Source organism: Equus przewalskii, chromosome 1, assembly GCF_037783145.1.
Source record: "Equus przewalskii isolate Varuska chromosome 1, EquPr2, whole genome shotgun sequence".
Lineage (NCBI taxonomy): Eukaryota > Metazoa > Chordata > Mammalia > Perissodactyla > Equidae > Equus > Equus przewalskii.
In genome coordinates this window covers 7,239,386-7,260,376 of record NC_091831.1, presented here as the reverse complement: position 1 = coordinate 7,260,376, position 20,991 = coordinate 7,239,386, and the positions used below count along the sequence as shown (strand labels likewise).

Sequence of the window (20,991 nt, the reverse complement as noted above, 5' to 3'; positions counted from 1 at the left end):
CGTGCCGCCGGCCCGGCTTTACCTGCAGCGGCGGCTCCCGAGTCCAGGGAGGGAGGCACAGGCCCGGCCACCCTTCCCCGCCGGGCAGGCCGAGCTCCCCGGACGCACGGACCGACGGACCGACGGACGCCTCGCGACGGCGACGGAACGCCCGCAGGCCCCGCCCCGAAGGCGTAGGCACAGGCCCCGGCGGGGGCGCAAGGGCCTCCAGGGAGGGCGCGACCGTCCGACCAGGCCTCAAGGGCCCAATCTACAGCCGGCGACGGGGACGCTACCCTCACTGGGTCCCCACAGCGACGCGCGGGCCCTCGTGGTCGCCCGCGTTTCCTCGCGACTTTTGGTCCCTCCCTCCCGCCGTCCTTCTTGCCCCGCCTCCCCCGTCCTCCGGGTTGTCAGGGCAACCCGAGCGACGCCTGCCCCGGAGGAGAGGCGTTAGGAAGGGCAGCGGCGGCGGCGCCGGGGCTCGGCCCGTGGGGGCCCAGGAGCATCTGACCATGGAGCCCCAGAGTAAGGGGGCCGGGGCGGGCCGAGGCCTTCCGGGAACGAATGTCGGCGTCCCGCGCGCGGCTCCGCAGGCTTTTAAGGTTTTTAACATGGAAATACGGGTCTCCCCCTCGCGCAATCTCTCTTGGAGAGAAGAAAAGGGGGCTGAATCCTGCCGAGTGTGTCCGGTTGGGTCACGAGCGCCGGGGGTGTCCGCTGCGAGCCAGAGGGACAGGAGAGCTCGGTAGCGTGGACAAGAAGAAGCAACGCCCCCAGCGTTCCTTCCCGAAATTACCCCCAAGCCAATCCATTTGTTACTATTACTGTCATTGTTATTATTTTAGTTTGGTCCTTTGGTTCATTAATTATAAACAGCCAATGTGCTTGTAAAATATCAGCAATTGAACATGCAACGAGGCTGGGTCTTATGTTTATTGGAGACCCCGTCGTCTCCCCGATAGTCTGAGATGTGAAGGAGAAAAAAGTTGAGCTTTGTTCAAGAGTTTTTGGTTCATTGCTAGATGTTCTACAAGGTAAGACGCAAAAAAAAAATTCAGTTTCTTTTTGTTTCCCGCATTGTTTGGCAAAAGGTGTGCAGTCTAGAGTTATCAGATCTAATAAGAGCTTTAACGGGTTTTTTTCCCCCTAAATCTCTCTGGGAACGCAGCACTTGGTCCTTCTTTCCCAAGCTAGTATTTTATTGCTCCTTTTGTTCTTAAAGAAGAATAGTGTTTTCCATAGAGACTTGAAAGACCTTAAACCTGTGTAGAAGGAGGCATTTTCGCTCTCAAAACCAAGGCGTTTTTTCTTGCACAATTTCAGAAATGGAAGTACTCAGATCATATCCATTCTCTGGGGGGAATGCTGGCATTTTTAAAGGTCGTTAGTTTCTAAGAAGACGGTTTTAGAGACTTTTTCCTTTCTTTTAACTGATTTGCTGAGGACAAAGCTTCCAAGTTGAGCGTTGTAGTGCTTGAGTTGATTTTACAGTAAAGTGCCATTTGCATTTGTAACCGTCTGGATTCTATTTTATCTAACCTGTGGACAGAAATTTAACATATAGCAATACTAAATTTTTTTTAATACTAAAATTTTTGTCTCTTATCAAACTGATGCCAGGCTATGTATATTCTCTTTTTAGAGAATATATGAATTCAAGTAAAATACATCTTTTAAAAACAGCAACTTTATTTCTTCGTATTTATGTTATTGTTTAAAAGTGTAAACTATAAATATCAAATTCTTCAGTGCTCACCGTCTTTATCTACTCACTTATTCCTAGTATCTGTTATGTTTCAGGTACTGTTCTAGAGGTTGAGGATTGACCAATGGATAGGACAGTGTTAGTTTTGTTGTCCCAGAAAAAGTGAGCAGAGACTTGCCCAAGAACATCCGAAGCCTCCCTGGGCTCTGAGATTGGGGTAAAGGAGATGGACAGATGGCTTCTTGCAGGGAGTAATACTAGCCTGAAGAAGGACCCAGCAAAGAGTGAGGGAAAGGGACCAGGCAGAGGGAATCCCCTGTACAGAGGCCTTGAGACCTGAGAGAGCAGTGTAGTTTTGAGGCTCAGAGTAGGAAGATTAGTAAAAAAGTAGCTAAGAAGACTGAGGGATGGAAAAGGGTAGAAAAAAAGAGACAAGGATGGAAAAGTCAACAGGAAGCAGATCATGAAGGCTTTATAAAACTATGTAAGAAATTTATTACATGTATGAATTATGCATTTGTATCTCATCTCATTGGATTTTTGAGGTGGAAAATATTTAATCTGTATCTAGGGAATGACTAAATTTATTCCTTTTCACATATTCTTCTTTTTATTTAATTTTTTATTGTGGTCTAAATAGTTTATAACTGTGAAATTTCAGTTGTACATTAATATTTGTCAAACACCATATAAATGTACCCCTGCACCCCTTGTGCCCTCCCTCCCCCCCCATTCCCCCTGGTAACCACTAAATTGTTCTCTTTGTCTGTAAGTTTATCTTCCACAGATGAGTGAAATCATATGGTGTGTATCTTTTTCTCTCTGGCTTATTTCACTTAACATGATGCCCTCAAGGTCCATCCATGTGGTTGCGAATGAGATGATTATGTCTTTTTTGATGGCTGAGTAGTATTCCATTTTATATATACACCACATCTTCTTTATCCAATCATTAGTTGTTGGGCACTTGGGTTGCTTCCACATCTTGGCTATTGTGAATAATGCTGCAATGAACATAGGGGTGCATAAGTCTCTTTGTATTCTTGATTTCAAGTTCTTTGGATAAACACCCAGTAGCGGGATAGCTGGGTCATATGGTGTTTCTATTTTTAGTTTTTTGAGAAATTTCCATACTGTTTTCCATAGTAGCTGCACTAGTTTGCATTCCCCGCAGCAGTGGATGAGAGTTCCCTTTTCTCCACAACCTCTCCAAGATTTATTATTTCTTGTCTTGGTGATTATAGCCATTCTAATGGGTGTAAGATGATATCTAAGTGTAGTTTTGATTTGCATCGCCCTGATGATTAGTGATGTTGAGCATCTTTTCATGTCCCTATTGACCATCTGTATATCTTCTTTGTAAAAATATCTGTTCATATCCTCTGCCCACTTTTTGATTGGGTGGTTTATTTTCTTGTGGTTTGGTAGTGTGAGCTCTTTATGTATCATGGAGATTAACCCCTTATCGGATATATGATTTGCAAATATTTTCTCCCAGTTGGTGGGTTGTTTTTTCATTTTGATCTTAGTTTTCTTTGCCTTCCAGAAGCTCTTTAGTCTAACGAAGTCCCACTTGTTTATTTTTGTTTGTTTGTTTCCCTTGTCAGAGAGGACATCGTATTTGTAAAGGTCCTTTTAAGGCTGATATCAAAGGGTGTACTGCCTATATTTTCTTCCAGAAGTTTTATGGTTTCCGGTCTTACCGTCAAGTCTTTGGTCCATTTTGAGTCTATTTTTTGTGCGTGGGGAAAGATAATGGTCTACTTTCATTCTTTTGCATGTGGCTGCCCAGTTTTCCCAGCACCATTTATTGAAGAGGCTTTTCTTTCTCCATTGTGTGTTCTTGGCTCCTTTGTCGAAGATTAGTTGTGCGTATATGTGTTGTTGCACTTCTGGGCTTTTAATTCTGTTCCATTGATCTGTGCTTTTCACATATTCTTAAATGCCATCAATTTAATTTTAGATAATTCAAATAATCACCATTTACGTTAAGCAGTTTTTTCAGTCTAGTAAACACTATTTTGGGTAAATATTTACTAAATCATTCACTGTTAGTAAATATTTAAAAGGGCAAGATTAAATGTTCTTTAAGGTCCCTTTTAACTTCAAGACTCATATCCAACCAGATTTCACCTGAGACTCAAGTTACTTCATTCTCTCAAAGATAGTGGAGAACACTGGATATGATATTAACAAATATTACAGTTCAATAAAATTACAATTATACTGTTATCAGTATTATATTAACAATATGTTGTTATGCCAATATTATCTAACATTTTAAGTCTGGTGTTTACGTGGTACCTTTTATTATTGAGGAGTTTCAAATAATATTTTACTAGCGTAGTTGAATATTGCATCAGTAAATTGATTAAAAGGAAAGATCCTTCTTAATTGCTCTTAAGAATTAAACATATATCTAAGGACAACACCAAGGAACTACTAGAAATATCCCCTGGGTCTGTCTTATCCATTCTGTTTCCACACACTTAGGTTTCTATTACTTTTAGGAATGACCTTTATTAACTGAGTCATTAAAATCCAATGAACATAAACTCTTCCAGCCCCACAGCTGGATCACACTCTGGCAATAGGCAGACTATGACAGGGGTTACCACTGTTTTACAGAATAATGATAAGTCGATGATCCAAGAAATGACTCCTCAGGGAAAGGGCAAATTAAATAAGTTCACAACCTTGGCTGTTCAGAGTGGATTTGGCTCTTGGCTTACACATTTACATGTTTAATTATTTTCTTCCTAAACTAACTGCACTGTTGGGAAGATAACCTGTGTATAAAATAACGTGGAAAACACAATCAAATTCCTTTTTGTTGTTGTTTTTAAAAAATATTTAAGTACTGCAGTATTATCTCTTCCTTAATATTTAGTAAGTGACAATATCAAGGGCTAGCTTTGGGGGTCTTTAGCACCCCCTCTTGTGATCTTCCCTAGCTCACCAAATCACCCTAAGCAAACACACAGTTTGAGTAAAAAGCGTGTATATTTATCAAATACAGTATCAAGATAAGCCTCCAGCTCCCACTTGCAGCTGTATTGCTCCCTGCCCCCTAAACTCCCCTATATAAAAAATCTCGGCCTGCCACAGGCCAGGCAGCAGTTTCCTGCTACACACCTGCCTTTTAAAAGAAATGCTAAATGGAGATCTAAGTTATTCCAATGACTAAGAGACTGAGACGTACACTTAAAGGAGTGAAGACTTCTTTCTCCAAATCTGTTTGTCCAACCGTCTTCCCCATCTTTGAATAGGATTTTACCATCTTCCCAGTTACTCCAGCTGGAAATCTGAGAGTCATCCTTAATTCCTCTCTTTTAGTCACCACCACGCCCATCTACCCCACCCACCAGCATGCCTGTTTATTCCACCTTCAAAATATGCCCTGAATGTGCACCTTTCCCTCCTTCTCTACCGTAATCACCAGTATTCCGAGCCACCATCTTGCTTAAACCATGATTGGAGGCTCTGCTGATTTCTGCATTTCCTCTCCTCCACCCGGAACTCTGCTCAACCTGGAAGCCAGAGTGACCTTTTCAAAATACACATCCGATCATGTCACTCTCCTGCCAAAAGCCCTTCAAAATTCTTATGATCTAGCTGCCTCTTCAAACTCATCGCATATATGATCTTGGATGCATTATGCTTCAGGCGTGTCGGCCTTTCAGTCCCTTAAACATGTCAAGCTCCTTTCAGGACAGTGAGTTTTTGCACAAGCTTTTCCCTCTGTCAGGGATACATTCCCTCCTGCTCTGGCAGGTCTGACTCAGTGTCTTCTGGTCTTGGCTCAAATGTTGCCTCCTCACTGAGTCCTTCCATCACTCCCTCAAGTAGGCAGTTCCCCGTCCCCGATGTTATTCTTATCTCTGTGCTTTTCTCTTCCTAGCAAGGATCACACTTTGTAATTGTTTTGTTAATTTAAAAAATCCATTTCCTCCGCCGGAGGTGGAAGAGGGCCCTGTCTGCCCTGCCTGCCATCCTGTCTCTGTGCCTGACATGGAGTGAGCCCTGAGCAAGCAGTTATGGAATAGATGGCACTGCTGTTAACAGCTGGGTGCCTTATCTAATTTTATTTCCTTAGGAGTGTTGTGTGCCTAAAAAAGGAAAGCCATTTTACTCGACAACAGAAGGGGCTGTGCACTAGTGAAATTTGAAGTGCCTCTTGTGGAGTATGCTCCAGGTAGAGTTCACTTAAATTAGATGCTTATAAGTGTCAGGTCGATTACAAATGTGGCATTGTTTTTTCTTTAATAGCCTAAATGAGATGTTTCAAGAATCTCATTTTGTCCAGTAAAGTTAAGGAAATAGGCAAATAATCTTATTTTGGGGACCAAAGGACCACCAGATCATAGACCCAACAAAATCTTTGCACTGCCATGGCATACTTATACATTAATTATCTGAGAGACTGGTAAGCCTTTAAGAATAATAAATTAATTTAGCCCAGGGATGTTTTTAAAAGTCTGTGTAACAATTTTTTGTCAGATAGTCTTAGCTCCTAAAGAATATTAATTCTGTCAATTAGGTTATAATTCAGATATTAACATTAAGAAGTAAATGCTTATATAAATCAAGTTTAAAACTTTTTTAAAAACGACATCTTTAGAAATAGCTGTAGTTTAGAATCCCCATCAATATACTAAAATTCATTGCAATCCTGACCTCCAGATGCTCTGCCAGCCACAGGAAGGGGCAGACGACTTGATGATCGCAGCTGTGTCTCACCGCAGCATTATTCTCAGCCCAAGTCCATTCCTGATAACTTGGATTATACCCTCTCTTGACGGGACCAGGAAGCACTGTTATGACAGGCCTACTCTGGAGGACTTGCCCGGTCACGCCCAGGAACTGAACTGGCCAACCATATTGAAGGAGGGGTTTGTGCATTCCAGCATCATCCTCGAATGGCCTGGATGACTCATTAAGTACAGAAAGGTGTGCAAACTCATTAACAAGTAAACAACTCACACCACTGTTCAGTGCTTTTCCATGCTCACAGGGTTGGGTGGCACGCCAAGGACAAAACCGGAGATACTTATCATTGGGACCCTCCTGCCTGCATTCTGGGTGCATTTCTCTCCTGGCAAGCAGAAAGAAGGGAGGAGACATTCCTTTCTCTTAGATCCCAGGTGCCAGGTCCTTTAGCTGTGCCCTACCCCCTTCCAGGTTGTCAGGGACCCTTCCTTGGCCTTGTCTTCTCTGGAGGGTCATCTCATTCTCACAGTCTCCTGCCTCCTTGTCTCTGCCTGGAATGCACTCACTGCCGAGCCACCTATCTGTACTTGAAAACGTTCTCTTGGACATCTCCATCCCTTAGAAACTTTGCCTACTAACCCTTCCCCAACTCAAATCAGAGTTAATTTCTGCCTCCTAGGTACCGTGTCTGCATTTTATTAATGCTTTTGTTATTCTGACATGTTGTAATTGATGTATATTTATATGTTCAGCTCTCCCATTAGAGGTTAACTTGAAATAGATTAAGGGCTTAAACATAAGACCGGAAACTGCAAAATTTCTAGAAGAAAACACAGGGAAAAGCCTTCTGGACATTTGTCTTGGCAATGGTTTCTTGGATGTGACACTAAAAGCTCAAGCAACAAAAGCAAAAATCTGTAAGTGGGACTACATCAAACTAGAAAGTTCTGTACAGCAAAAGAAACAATCAACAAAATTAAAAGACAACCTACAGAATGGGAGAAAATATTTGCGAGCCATCTATATGATAAGGAGTTCATATCCAAAATGTATGGAGAAACTCATAGAACTCCATACAAAAAATCAAATAATCCAATTTAAAAATGGGCAGAGGACCTGAGTAGATATTTTTCCAGAGGAGATACACAAATGGCCAACAGGTACATGAAAAAGTGCTTGACATCACTAAGCATCAGAGACAAGCAAATCAAAACCACAATGAGATAATACCTCAGACCTATTAGAATGGCTGTTATCAAAAAGTATTGGCAAGGACATGGAGAAAAGGGAACCCTAGTGCACTGTTGGTGGGAATGTAAGTTAGTACAGCCAATATAGAAAACAGTATAGAAGTTTCTCAATAATTAAAAATAGAACTACCATGTGATCTAGCAATCTCAATTCTGGGCATATATCTGAAGGAGATGACATCCAGATCTTTTAGAGACATCTGTGCTCACATGTTCCTTGCAGCATTATTCATGATAGGCAAGATATGGAAGCAATCTAAGTGTCTGTCTATGGATGAATGGATAAAGAAGATGTGATACACATACACAGTGGAATATTATTCAGCCATGAGAAAGAGGGAAATTCTGCCATTTGTTACATGATAGATGGACCTCGAGGGCATTATGCTAAGTAAAATAAGTCAGAGAAAAAACAAATACTGTGTGATCTCACTTACATGTGAAATCAAAGTAAGCTGAACTCATAGAAACAGAGTAGAATGGTAGTTGCCAGGGGGTGGGGGAAATGGGGAGATGTCAGTCAAAGAGTACAAATTTTGAATTAGAAGATGAGTAAGTTCTGGGCGTCTAACGTACATGGTAATTGTACGTAACAATGCCGTGTTGTATATCTGAAGTTGCTAAGAGAAAAGATTTTAAATGTTCTCACCACACACAGAAAAGTTAATTACGTGAGGTGATGGAGGAGTTAACCAACCTATTGTAATCATTTCGCAATATAGGAGTGTATCAGTCATCAGGTTGTACACCTTAAGCTTACAATTTTATGTGTCAATTATATCTCAATAAAGCTGGGGAAGAAAAAAAGCCATGAGCCCTCATTATTTTCTTTCCTGAAGCTCTCTAGAGCACTTGGAAGAAACCAACTAACCCCAGTATACCAACTGCTTTTACTAAAGAGTTCTAAGACAGCAACTGCTTGGTTATCTTGGGCCTTGCCTCATACAAGATTTGATTATAAGTGTCTAGTTTATATTTTAAGTAAGTTTGGGGCTGGCCCAGTGGCGCAGCAGTTAAGTGTGCACGTTCTGCTTCGGCGTCCCGGGTGCGGACATGGCACTGCTTGGCAAGCCATGCTGTGGTAATTTTTTGTTGAATGCTTGGCATTCTTTGTGAAAAATCATAGAGGTTATTATCCATATGGGATTTTGTTTCCTTTTGGTTGGCATGTAGGGTACAAACAAATCTCCTTAATTTAGTCGAGTGTGGTCTATTTTCAGTTCGCCGTTATTCCTAGGATGGAGCCAATTCAGGGATCTTAGTTGAAAACTTGGGGTCTTTGCTAGTGCCTCTCCTTTTCAGCAGACCTTATACTTCGTTTTTTGATCCCCAGCATCATGATGCTGCCAATATTTGTGCTTATCTGTCATCAGCAGATTCTTCAAGGAGGAATTGTTGGGCTCACTTCTCTGTGTTCCCTTTTCCCTAGGATCTTGGCCCCTTAAGCCTTGGTTGGTTTGGCAGTCTTCAACTCGAATGTTTTTGTCTCCCCAGCTCAGTGTGACTGTTGCAAGCTCTGTTTGTCTTCCATGCCCCAGCTGTGAATGAGCAAATGTCCCCAGTGCCAATGTAGGGAGAATATAGGGCCGACTTCAGTGCTCCTTTCTTCTCTCTGGGACCTTCACCCCTCAAGTCTTGTCTACATTTGTTGTACTCTAATGCCTTCAAACAGCTGGGGGGTTGGGGGGAGTTCTTTCTTTTTTTGTATGTTATCCAGTTTTCTGTTCTTTGTGTAAGTATTAGTGTGATACCTGCTGGAAGCAGAAATTGGTAATTAACATTTTAACAGAAGACCTTAAAAACATTTAATTCAAAAGAAGTAATCAGGGCTTTCAATACTTTCAATATTCTTTTCATAGCATTCTGTTTGGTTTTAACATCTGAAAATATGTGTAAAAGTTTAATTTATTAATCCGACAGCATTTGCCTATCTTTTAACTATTTAATATGTAGTTAGTTAAGTGAAAAAAAATAAATTTTATACGTGATATCCATGTTGTCCAGTTTGTGAACAAATTTCATAAATCCTAGTTAATAAAGATAATTTGAAACTTAAGTAGATGATATTTTTGTGCTAATTCCTTGAGAATAAAAGAAACTTCTATAGCTATTTTGTGCACATTGCATAGAAAGCACTTTTGATGGTTAAAAATATTTTTATATATATAGGAAATAAAACAAAGGCAAAGATTATTAATGAAATAGTTTCCCCAGGGGAGAACAGTCTACTCTCTCTTAATATTTTGTTAATTTAGTTTCAAATGTGTTGAGGATAAGCCCTGAGCTGCCCAGAAGTGTTACTTCAGCCTTCTTGAGTCTGCTCAGATGTGCTACTCGGATGGCGTTGTTCTTTTCTCTGTTGACTGGCTTCTGACTCTCTGCATATTTTGGAGTAAGGACACTGCTAACTCTCAACTATATGTCATCAGTTTCAACTACCCAGGGAAAGACTGAATTTTCTTTCTTAATTCTAATTCTGAAATCCAAGAGAAGTATTCTTATTGAACCAGCTGCTTCCAACGTTCACCCCATGGCGGAAGGATGGGGAGGAGGCATGTCCACAATAGCTCGTGTGCAGGGAAAGCTGAAAGGATCTGGGTGAGAGTCAGGGAATTGTCAAACAAGGTGATTGTACAAAACCACAGCAGTTTCGTGTTGTGCCCAGTAGTTCCATATTGTGCCCAGTGGTTCTTCTGCCTGTTGCTGTGGTCCGTTAGAGGGAGGCCTATTCCTCCCTGATTCGTCTTCTCCAAAATTGTCACAACAGAAGCAGGGACTGACTTTCCATTGAGTTACTTCTAAGATCCATTCAGAGAAGCAGGGATCTACTTTTTATGACTCAACTGTTTTATTTTGCTTAAGGTGACAAAGATGTCTCCTGCTAAAAATCAAAGCATTGTTGCTGCCAGGTCTTGCTGACTCGTATAAAATTACCTCTTATTCTTTTATTTAGAGCATTCCAAACCTGAAGGTACTCAATGTCTAAACCTGAGTTTATTAATTAGTCTTCTTGCTTCCCATTTCTCAGAGTTAAATTATCATGACAGTGTTCCTTAGGAAAATCCATGTGTGTATCCGTAGCTGCTTTCTTGTCCTCCGAGGTGAGACAGCCACAAACTGAACTCTAAGAAATCTTTCACACAGATTAACATGAACAGTTTAGCCTGGCACAGTGAAATCTAAGAGATGTGAAGTAGCCACAGAATTTTCACTTTATCGTCTGCAAGGGGAAAATAACTTGTCGTTCAACTCACTATCGCATTCCAAGAATGAGGCTGATGGAGGAATCACAGTGGCGACATTGCAGCCTGCAGTCTGTTCACGCGCCGGCGCCCTTTGAGTGGCGCTCTGGGTACAGTGTGCTAAAAGCTACCCCTTTCACCACTGAAGACCGAATACGGCAGAGTTCACCGCAAAGCTTCCCAGTTTATTTCAGGACGGAAGTTGAAGACGGCTCAGTTCAGTAACTGAGATTACATCCATGACTGAAATGAACTTCAGAATGGGGACATTTGGCACGTTTCTCCCTGACAGAAGCTTCTGCGTCACCTGTCCTAATGGGATAAGAAATGGAAAGGTCTACGTCCTGCCTTCTGTGGCTCAGGTGCTTGTAATGACAGAGTGTTTTAGGGTTAGCGGTGCTCCCCACTGTGAATTGGGAGGTGGGCTTTTCAGATCTTAAAGGAGTAACGATTCCTACTCAAGACTGGCGGGAGCCCATTTGGGCACTCTGTCTACATGGATATGCAGCGGCCTTAACTTATGTTTTCTGTTATTACAAATAAAATCTGTACATACACATAGAGACATATATATGTACTTTTTATTTCCAGAATTTTCATGCTATAGAATAATTCAGAGTTGTACAATGAACAGTTATGTACTGGTCGCATATATTGGATTGTTTACAATTTGCTACATTTGATTTCTCTAACTCACTCTCTTACTCTCATTCTCTCTCTCTCTTACAGACACACATACACATGCACACACACACACACTTTTTTGCTGAACTGTTTGAAAGTTGCATACATCATGACACTTTAGGCCTAAATAGTTCAGCATGTTTCTGCTAAGAACTAGGACAATTTTGGGGCCAGCCTGGTGGCGCAGCGGTTAAGTTTGCACATTATGCTTTGGCAGCCTGGGGTTTGCCGGTTCAGATCTCAGGTGCGGATCTACGCACCACTTGGCAAGCCATCCTGTGGCAGGCATCCCACATATAAAGTAGAGGAAGATGAGCATGGATGTTAGCTCAGGGCCAGTCTTCCTCAAAAAAAAAGAGCTAGGACATTTTCCTCTGTAACCACAATACCATTAATACACCCAAAATTTAACACTGATACAGTAACATTATCTAATATGTAGTCCCTATTCATATTTTTCCAAGTGTCTTAATAATGTCCTTTATGGCTGTTTTGTTTTTTTAAAATAATCGGGACCCTAACCAAGATTATATGATGCATTTAATTTTCATATTTCTTTAGTCTCCTTTGACCTAGAACAGTCTCCTATATATTTTTTTCTTTCTTTTTTTTGGTTTTTTTTTTTTTGAGGAAGATTAGCCCTGAGCTAACATCTACTGCCAATCCTCCTCTTTTTGCTGAGGAAGACTGGCCATGAGCTAACAACTGTGCCCATCTTCCTCTACTTTATATGAGAGACACCTGCCACAGCATGGCTTGACAAGCGGTGTGTAGGTCCACACCCAGGATTCGAACTGGTGAACCCCGGGCCACCAAAGCAGAATGTGTGAACTTAACTGCTCCACCACCAGGCCAGCCCCCCCGACTTGTTTTTTTTCCCTTTCTGACACTGACATTTTTGAAGTGGTCAGGCCAGTTATCTTATAAAATGTCCCTTGCTGAATTTGTCTGATTGTTGTCTCATGATGTTTTAAGTCAAATAGTTTTACAAGAAATGTAATCTTACACAGATGATGTTGTGTCCCTTCCATTGCATCATACCAGGAGGCACATGGTGTCAGGTCTGTATAATATTTTGATACAGTTTCATTGCTGCCACTGAAAAAGAAGAGACTAATTTTCTGGCATGAAATGTAATTAAGATTTGAGGAATCACTGTTAAAAGGAAAAAGACTAAGGGCTGGCCTGGTGGTGTAATGGTTGGGTTCACACATTCAGATCCCAGCTGGGGACCTGTGTACCACTCATCAAGCTATGCTGTGGCAGCATCCCACATATGAAAAAAATAGAGGAAGATTGACACAGATGTTAGCTCAGAGCCAGTCTTCCTCACCAAAAAACAAACCAACAAACAAAAAGGACTAGTTTCTCAAGGCTGTCAGAACTAGTGCTACAGGAGTTGATCAATTCGTATTGCTTAAGCCACAAGTTGGTTCTTGATACTGTTGTAGGTATGGGGTGTCAAGAGTGGCAGGTAGTATGGAAATGGAATACATACCCCTCTCCTCTAAGAAACCTCCTCATAGCAGAGGAGAGAACGTAACATATGTAAATGAATTTTCCAATGGGATGAGACAATATTTTTCAGCTTAGGGCTAGGGCACAGATTTGAGCATGACAAGAATAGTGAATCAGTGGCTTGGTAATTGAGCCAAACCCTACTTTCCGTATTTTTATTTTCACTGTTTCCCAGTATACACTTATGGTTCTAATTAGGCTCGTCTCCTTCCTGCCTTCCATACTTACTATAGTCATTCATGTTTTCATCTCTTTACTCATGTGTGTTCACTGGTGCCCTGCCCTCCACTGATCTCCACTCTCTGTGGTAGCCAACCTCCCAGATGGCCACCAATGATCCCTTCTGGTGTTCTCACCTTTGTACCCTGCCTCATTGTACCAGAGTTGGTCCGTATGACCAAGAGCATATGGCAGAAGTGATGATACGCCACTTCCAAGATTGGGTTATAAAAGACTAGGGCTTCTGTCTTGGGCTGGTCTTCAATCTCTCCCTCTTTCTTTCTTACTCTGTCTTTTTTTTGGACCACCTACCAATTGCCATCTCATGAACATGCATAGGCATCCTATGGAATGGCCTACATGGTGAGGAACAGAGGCCAGGAACCAGCGAGGACTGACTCCTGCCAACAACTGAGACAGTGAGCTTGCAGGCAGATTCTCTAGCCTCAGCCAATCCTTGAGATGACAGCAGCCCTGGCTGACAACTTGCCCGCGGCCTCGTAAGAGACTCTGAGCCAGATCCACCCAGCTAAGCCATTCCCAGATTCCTGACCCTCAAAAACTGTGAGATAATAGGTATTTGTTGTTTAAGGCACTAAGTTTTGGGGTAATTTGTTATGCAGCCTTGGAATCAGACACCATCTTGTATCTGTTAGTATGAAACCTGGCCTTCTGACTCTGGTGCACGCTGATCTCTCCCATCTGTAACGCCTTTTGCATTTTGTTTTCTTTTTACTCAGTATTTCTAGACTTTACTATTTTGCTTTTTGGATAAGTAGTATAGTTACAAGATTCAAAAATAAAAATTATAAGAGTATCTCGTGAAGACTCTTTTCATTCTTGTAACACTGCCACCCAGTTCCTACTCTCAGGCAGCCACCATGACGGTTTCTGATGTATCATCTCAGGGATAGTGTAAACATGGTATATACAAGCAAACTGTGTACTCCGTTCCTGTCTCTATTCTGTACTGTGCTTTTTTCACCTAACATTCTATTTGCAGAGCTTTCTGTGTAGTACATAGTGAGTTTTCTCATTTTTAAAACAACTGTATAGCTTTCCATTGTATGAATTTACCATCATTTATTTAACCAGCCCACTACTGATAGGCATTTCGTTTGTTTCCAGTCTTTTGCTATTGTGATGGTCTGAATTAAAGATGTCTATATCCTAACCCCCTGAACCTGTGAATATGCTACCTTTCATGGCAGAAGGGGCTTTGCAGATGTGATTAGGTTAAGGGTTGTGAAATGGGGAGAGTAGCCTGTATTATTCAGGTGGGCCCGATGTCATCAATTACCGGGGTCCTTATAAGAGAGAGGCAGGAGCGTCAGGGTCAGGAAGGTGATATGAGGATGAAGGAGAGGTTGGTGCAATACAAAGTCAGGAACCAAGGAACGTGGGAAGCCTCTAGAAGCTGGAAAAGGCTCGGAAGCGGACTCTCTGCTAGAGCCTCCAGGAAGAACAAAGCCTTTGATTTTAGCTGGGCAGGACCTCTTTCGGACATCTGACCTCCAGAACTGTAAGTAATACATCGTGTGGTTTTAAGCCTCTGTGTTTGTGGGAATCGGTTACAGCAGCCATAGGACAGCTGTTATTACAAACAAGTACAGAGTGTTGTTAAATAATCTTGCGTATCTGACGTTTTGCTTTTGTGTAAATATATTTGCAGAGTAAATGTCTAGATGTGGAATTGCCCAAAGGCAGTGTTAGTTTTGATAATTGTTAAGTCACTCTCTATGGGGCTTACTGCTTCAACAGCAGTATACATTGAGTACCTCTTTTTCCACAGCCTCCCCACTACATGTGTAATTAAACTTTTGGATTTTTGCCATTCTGCTAGTGAAAAATCCTAATACCTTTGAACAACCTAGTTATTGTTAAATATTCCTCATCTGCATGACATGTTTAGAATCTTCTTCTTGAGAGTTAGGACTAGGTCCCGATTTCTATTTTATGCTATGTTGTTTGCCTGTGTCCTTGCTAATACTTCACAAAGAGTAGATTCTCCACATAGAATGATAAAAGGAAATGTATCCAAAAGCGTCTATTCTACAATAGATAGTGGATAAGAAATTTGATGTAAAATCCGCTTTATCCATGTATATATCCATCCAGTTCCATTTATGAAAACAAAATGTTTCCTTTGTTTTGGATGAAAACATCCTAATTGCAATCATTGATGAATGAAGAGTTAAAGAGTGGTTGCCTGGCAATGTCCTGATCATCTTGATGTTTGATTGATGGATATAAGACAGGATCAACAAACACACGGCACGTGTGTGGCCATGCCCTGCTTCTGCGCCCCTGGCATCTACTGCAGACCTTTCCCACTAAGGTTAACATAGTCCAGGCTCCTCGTGGTAGCCAGTCCTTATCAATTATTTGCACATGAGATAAACCTGTTCGTTGTACCCCATTTAAGGACCAAAAGCTGCACCACAAAGTGTAACTTGAGTGCTTTTCCAGTGAAGAATGAAACATAAATAGAAACTTCTACCACCTTCCTCGTCTTCCCTTAGCTTGGGGATGGTTATACTCCATTCGTTATGTTTTCTTCTATTTATTTGCACTGACATCTTTTTTTACTCTTCTGAGATATTAAACTTCAGGGAAAGAAAGAGCTATCGCCTTCTTAAAGACATTGGAGACTTAAGTTAGTTGCTTTTGTTTATAACGTAGCCTGGTTGGTTTGAAATTTAATAAAATTGTTATGGTGAAGTTCTGATCTAGGAAATACCCTGGCTAATCACTTGAGCTGCCAGCTAAAGTTCATCTATTTAATAGATAATGTTTAGCTTCAGTGTGAACCAGTGTTAGAGTACACATTCTGAATTTACAAAACTTGCAGGAAACCTCAAAACAATACATTAAGTGTAATAAATCATGGAAATAGAAAACAAAATCTGTTGACAATGAGCCCAATTATCAAAATTCTTTGTTTCCTGACCAGTGATTTTTCCATCATTGTCTGATCATGTATGATCAGAACATTTTGATTGCTACTCATTGTGCATGACACCTAAACTTGAGTCCTTTCGTGGTCTGCCAAAAGGAGGGCATATTTGTGAAACAGACACCTTCCTAACGCCTGGCACTTCCTGCGCTTCGTTTACTGATTCATTGTCACATGGTAACTTGACTACAGATAGCTTATCGTGAGTCAGGCTGGTTTGCCGCAGCTGTTTCTACTAAAGCTTTCTCCTCTGATAACAGTCATTGCCACCACTACTTCCAAATGACATCTGTTTCCCTTAATTTTAAGTAAAAACAAATTACTTACAAAGTTGTGATAATGCCAACGGCACGCTTAAATTACCAATAGAACTGTTATTTCTAAACTCCCTAAATGCCCATTACAGTACGGGACGCGACTCTTTCCCTCAGGAAAACTTCCTATGGACAGTAGTTTTTCTTTCCCCAACATAGAATATGTAAGTCTTCATTCTTTGAGATGTCACGTTCTAAATTTGCATTATTTTTTCTTTATTTTCCCAAACTCTGTTGTGCATCTCTTTTTATGCTTTCTTAAAAAAATGCAGTAATCTCTTTTTTTTGTGGTAATTTCCATACCCTACCCTCCACCTCAGCTAGACTGTAAGCCCCGTGAGGACAGGAACCAGAGCTGCTTACTCACATTGTGTTACCAGCATTTTTGCAGTGGAGGCACTTCAGAGGCACTCAAGTGTTGGTAAGTAAACAGAAGACCTGAGTGTGTAGGCAGGATTGAAAGCTTGAAGATAGAGGAAACCTATAGTGATAAAGAAAGGTTGATCCAAGGCAGTGTTTCTTAATCATATTTTTGTTATTTTTCCCCCAAGGAGAAAAATTCTCCCTAAGAAGAGAAATTAAATACTAGGAAGAGAAATTAAGTACTCAGGTATGGTTGAGCTTTGACAGATGACAAAGGGCCATTGAAATATCTAAAATCCTTTCTTCCTCTACCTCTAAGAACTTATTTGGGAGGATATCACCCCAGTGGAAAGTACATGATCTAAGGCCTGGGTCTCCTATTTCTTTGTGGGCTTACTTTCACTTCCTGAAAGTTTGATTTACTGTAGAAGGGGACGGGAGGTGGGTGGTGGTGATCAGAAGTGTGATCCATGAGCTCCTGGGTGGGGTTAGGCATGAAAGTGAAATGAGATCGAACTTCTGGCAATGACCTCTCATCTGATTGATAAGAGGGATCTAGGAAGGCAGGAAGCAGTTGGCAAAGCCCTGGGAAAGGTTGGGAGACCCAGTTCTACCAGAAATAGATGGAGGAATACTGAAATGAACTTGAAAATGACACAAAAGTGGCTTTGCCACGTGGCAGGAGGATTGCCCCTCCATGGGACAGAATCATTTGCATATCCACAGACCAGAGTTGTTTACGCTGCCATTAGTTCTTTCAACTTAACATGCTGTACAATAGGTGAAAGGCAATGCAGGCTAGACACGAAGACCTGAAAGGGAGAGGGTGTGATGTGAACAGTGCAGTCTTCCCACTGGAGCACAGGTTTTTCCCTATAATTGGTAATTGCTTGGCTTTTTCAAATTTTAGATCACTTTATGTATTAACTTCACAGTTTGTAGTAACTGCTTGTGATTAGCAGTTTGTTTCTTTCTGTATAGTTTAATTGAATTGTTTTGCTCTTCTGGGTATGAAAAAGTAATGAGAGCTCTTAAATAGAATTTCCATCAATAGGAAGTAGGAGCTATCAGTATTTCCCTCACATAGATTTATGAAGATGTTTTAAAAAGACACCCTGTGTGTGGGCCTGGAACAAACTCTCTTGATTGCTTAATGTGTGTATTTGGTATAAAAAAAATTCTGTGGTTAAAACACTTGACATTTGCATTAATCACAATAGCCAAAAGATGGGAGCAACCCAGGTATCCATCAAAGATGAACAGATAAAACAAAATGTGGTATATGCAGACAATGGAATATTGTTGAGCCTAAAAAAGGCAAGGAATTCTGACACATGCTACCATATGGATGAACCTTGAAGACATTATGCCAAGTGAAATAAGCCAGACCCAAAAGGACAAATACTGTATGATTCCACTGTCAAATAACAAAAATAAAACAATTTAGTAGCAAGTGTGTCCTGTATTCAAGAGGAAACAATCCGTGGACTGAGGGAGTACTCTTCCTGAGTACTTTTTGGGCAAGAGCGAGTTTTATAGAGCATTAGAAGCAGTAATGCTGAGATAGGGCGTGATTGGCAGGGAGTGTGATTGGCAGGGGGTGCATAGCTGACTTTATTTAGAAAGATCAGGGAAATCAGTATAGAGCCCAGAGTTGGCTTGGCATCTGGGGATTAGCTGACTGGATGTACTGTGTTTCTGGTCAAGTAGAGCATTTATAGGAACAGGAACATCGCTTACCTAGAGGAGTCAAATTCATAGAGACAGACAGTAGAATGGTGATTGCCAGCAGCTGGGGGAGGGGAAATGGAGATTTGTTTAATGGATGGCTACAGCGTTTTAGTTTAAGACGATAAAAGTTCTGGGATGGACAGTACTAATGGTTGTACAACAATGTGAATGTCCTTAATGCCACTAAATTGTACACATAAAAATGGTTAAAATAGTAAATTTTGTTGTATATTTTATGTTTTTAAACACTGTCATTTGAGCACCTACGAAATATGAAGTGCTTTACATATATTTCTACTAATCCTTAAAACTGCCTTGCCTAGTAAATATTACCCCTGGCTCACAGATGAGAAAACTGAGCCTCAGAGAGGCTAGTTACACATCCAAGTTCTCACACTTGGGTCTCAGAGCTGTTAAGTGTGACTTTGTTGTTAGTGCTGTCAACCTAGCAACCCTGTGTACGGCAGAGCAGAACCCTACCCGTTGTTTCTGCGCCATCCTCTCGCCTTCCGGCTCTGTATCAGACAATGCTCTGCTGCTACTCATAGAGTTTTCATGGCCAACACGCAGCCACCACAGTATGACAACCAGCAGATGGATGGTGTGGTTCCCTGACCGGAAAAGGAACCCCAGGCTGCTGGGATGAGAGCTCCTGATCATAACCACTAGACCACCAGGCCCCTTTGAATAGAGATCAGCCAACTATGGCTGGGACTGCTTAAGTCTACACATAATTGAAAAGGAAGGAATTTGGGAAAGTTTGGGAATTTGGGGAGGAAAAGGGAAGGTTTCAAGATGAACTAGAAGTCATGAGAATTACATAGATTTAAGTCCTAGTTCATTGAAGAGAACTGGGAGTCAGCTACTGTTTGCTACAGAGAATATTCGGTAAGGAGCTAACTTCTAATATCATTAGGGTAGGGAGTTGTTTAATGTCAAGTATAAACAAACACTAGAAAACACTGGAGGTAGGAGTTTTCCTTTGAATCTCTTGTGACTGACCTGGGAGACCTGGGAAAGAGTCATTATTTTGTTTAGTCACATGGAATGTTGCAGACTAGCCAGTGCCTCAAGCTAGTGGTGGTTGCAGCTATTCCGTTGTTGGGCAGGCACCATGACATTTAGATAGGATAGAGTCTTTATGGGATAGGAAAGGTCTGAAGTGGGTCAAAGGCATGTAAACCCCACTGACCGTATCGGAACCTAGCTGGTGGCGGTAACATTTTTCTGGCTGGGATTCTGCTGGGGCCCTTTAAGTTCACTTCCTTCCTTCTTTTGTGACCCTGGGTACACCTGCCCACAGCGGCTGTAGAATCCTTACCCTGTATGTGTGATGAAAGTTCTCTGAGGTGGACCATAAACCTTCAGGTAAGTTTGTCCACCAAATTTGATTATAATGGTTTCTTCTTTCTGACCTTTTTAACCAACTCAAAAGCTGGTTGATTTTACTTGTGTAATCATATGAATTCCCTTGGGAGTGCTCATTCCTGATTCCTTGCTTCACCACACAGTGAGTGTGTTTTTATTTGTTTCTGCCTATGCTGCTACTGGAATCTTTTTTTTTTAATCACTGTGACTTTTTACAATGAGTAGAGTATAGATTTTGCTAATGCTACAATCAATAGTAGTTCCTTTCAGTTCAAATGACACTAAGACCATGTCTAATAAGATGGGGGAATAATATAGACTTAGGAGACAACTACTGTCTCTTTCACTCTCTGTGAGTGTGCTTTTGAAAATTGTGTTATTTTTAACTCACTGTGTTTGTTTTGTCCCTTTGCCGAGGGGCATTGTGAAACATAAAATGTAATTTCAGACTATGGTGAGAAAACACAATAAAGGATGCAGAAGAAGAAATCAACAATTATTTGGACTGTACATTTTGCTTTCTCTATCTCTGGATTTAAGATATAGACGAAACCTTGAAATTTCTGGCCTTTGAGGACTGTGATGGTACATTAGCTCGGTTTTTGAAGTTGGATGTGACTTTGGACCAAATGTTTCCTTACAACCCTTTTCATAAGGTGTCCAAATGAATTTATACTGCTCATCACAATTCACTAGATTTATGAAGCAGGAAATTTAGGAAAGTTTTTTTCTTTTTTGCTGAAAATGTTTTTCTTGGTAGACTTTTTCTAGTAAGAAATGTTTCTGTCTCCTGGAGTCGTCCTAGTGGTAAGTGAAAACAACGCTCTGGAATGGTTGTTTTTGGCAGAAGACCACATAAACATTTCTGTTTTTCTATGTGATTTGTGAGTAGGGTTGACAAACACTGTTAAAACAATGATCATAAATAGAGACTGTGTCAGAGTTTGGG

General features: G+C 41.1%; 2 protein-coding genes across 21 annotated transcripts in view; one reads left to right on the top strand and one right to left on the bottom strand.

Moving 5' to 3' along the window:
* The window catches only part of DHX32 (DEAH-box helicase 32 (putative)), a 58,198-nt gene extending 51,528 nt beyond the window's left edge, over positions 1 to 6,670 (bottom strand). Inside the window, exon 1 of one of the 6 annotated variants that reach the window (XM_070568010.1) lies at positions 6,365 to 6,670. In XM_070568010.1, the coding sequence (XP_070424111.1) occupies positions 6,365 to 6,589 (225 nt within the window). In that variant the 5' untranslated portion in view covers positions 6,590 to 6,670. Of the gene's footprint in view, positions 1 to 22; positions 412 to 6,364 lie in introns of those variants that run through there. The other 5 variants (XM_008526005.2, XM_070568628.1, XM_070568065.1 and 2 more) reach the window with 5 other exon arrangements.
* The window catches only part of FANK1 (fibronectin type III and ankyrin repeat domains 1), a 112,746-nt gene that overhangs the window by 868 nt on the left and 90,887 nt on the right, over positions 1 to 20,991 (top strand). For 7 of the 15 annotated variants that reach the window (XR_011525135.1, XR_011525085.1, XR_011525104.1 and 4 more), the window contains exon 1: positions 129 to 507. The exons of 5 other annotated variants lie outside the window; for them this stretch is intronic. Coding sequence is in view for 3 of the 10 variants with exons in the window: in XM_008525977.2 (XP_008524199.1) it covers positions 495 to 507 (13 nt within the window). In the remaining 7 variants the exon portion in view is untranslated. Of the gene's footprint in view, positions 1 to 128; positions 1,017 to 20,991 lie in introns of those variants that run through there. 3 more of the 15 variants (XM_070569453.1, XM_070569514.1, XM_070569375.1) reach the window with 2 other exon arrangements.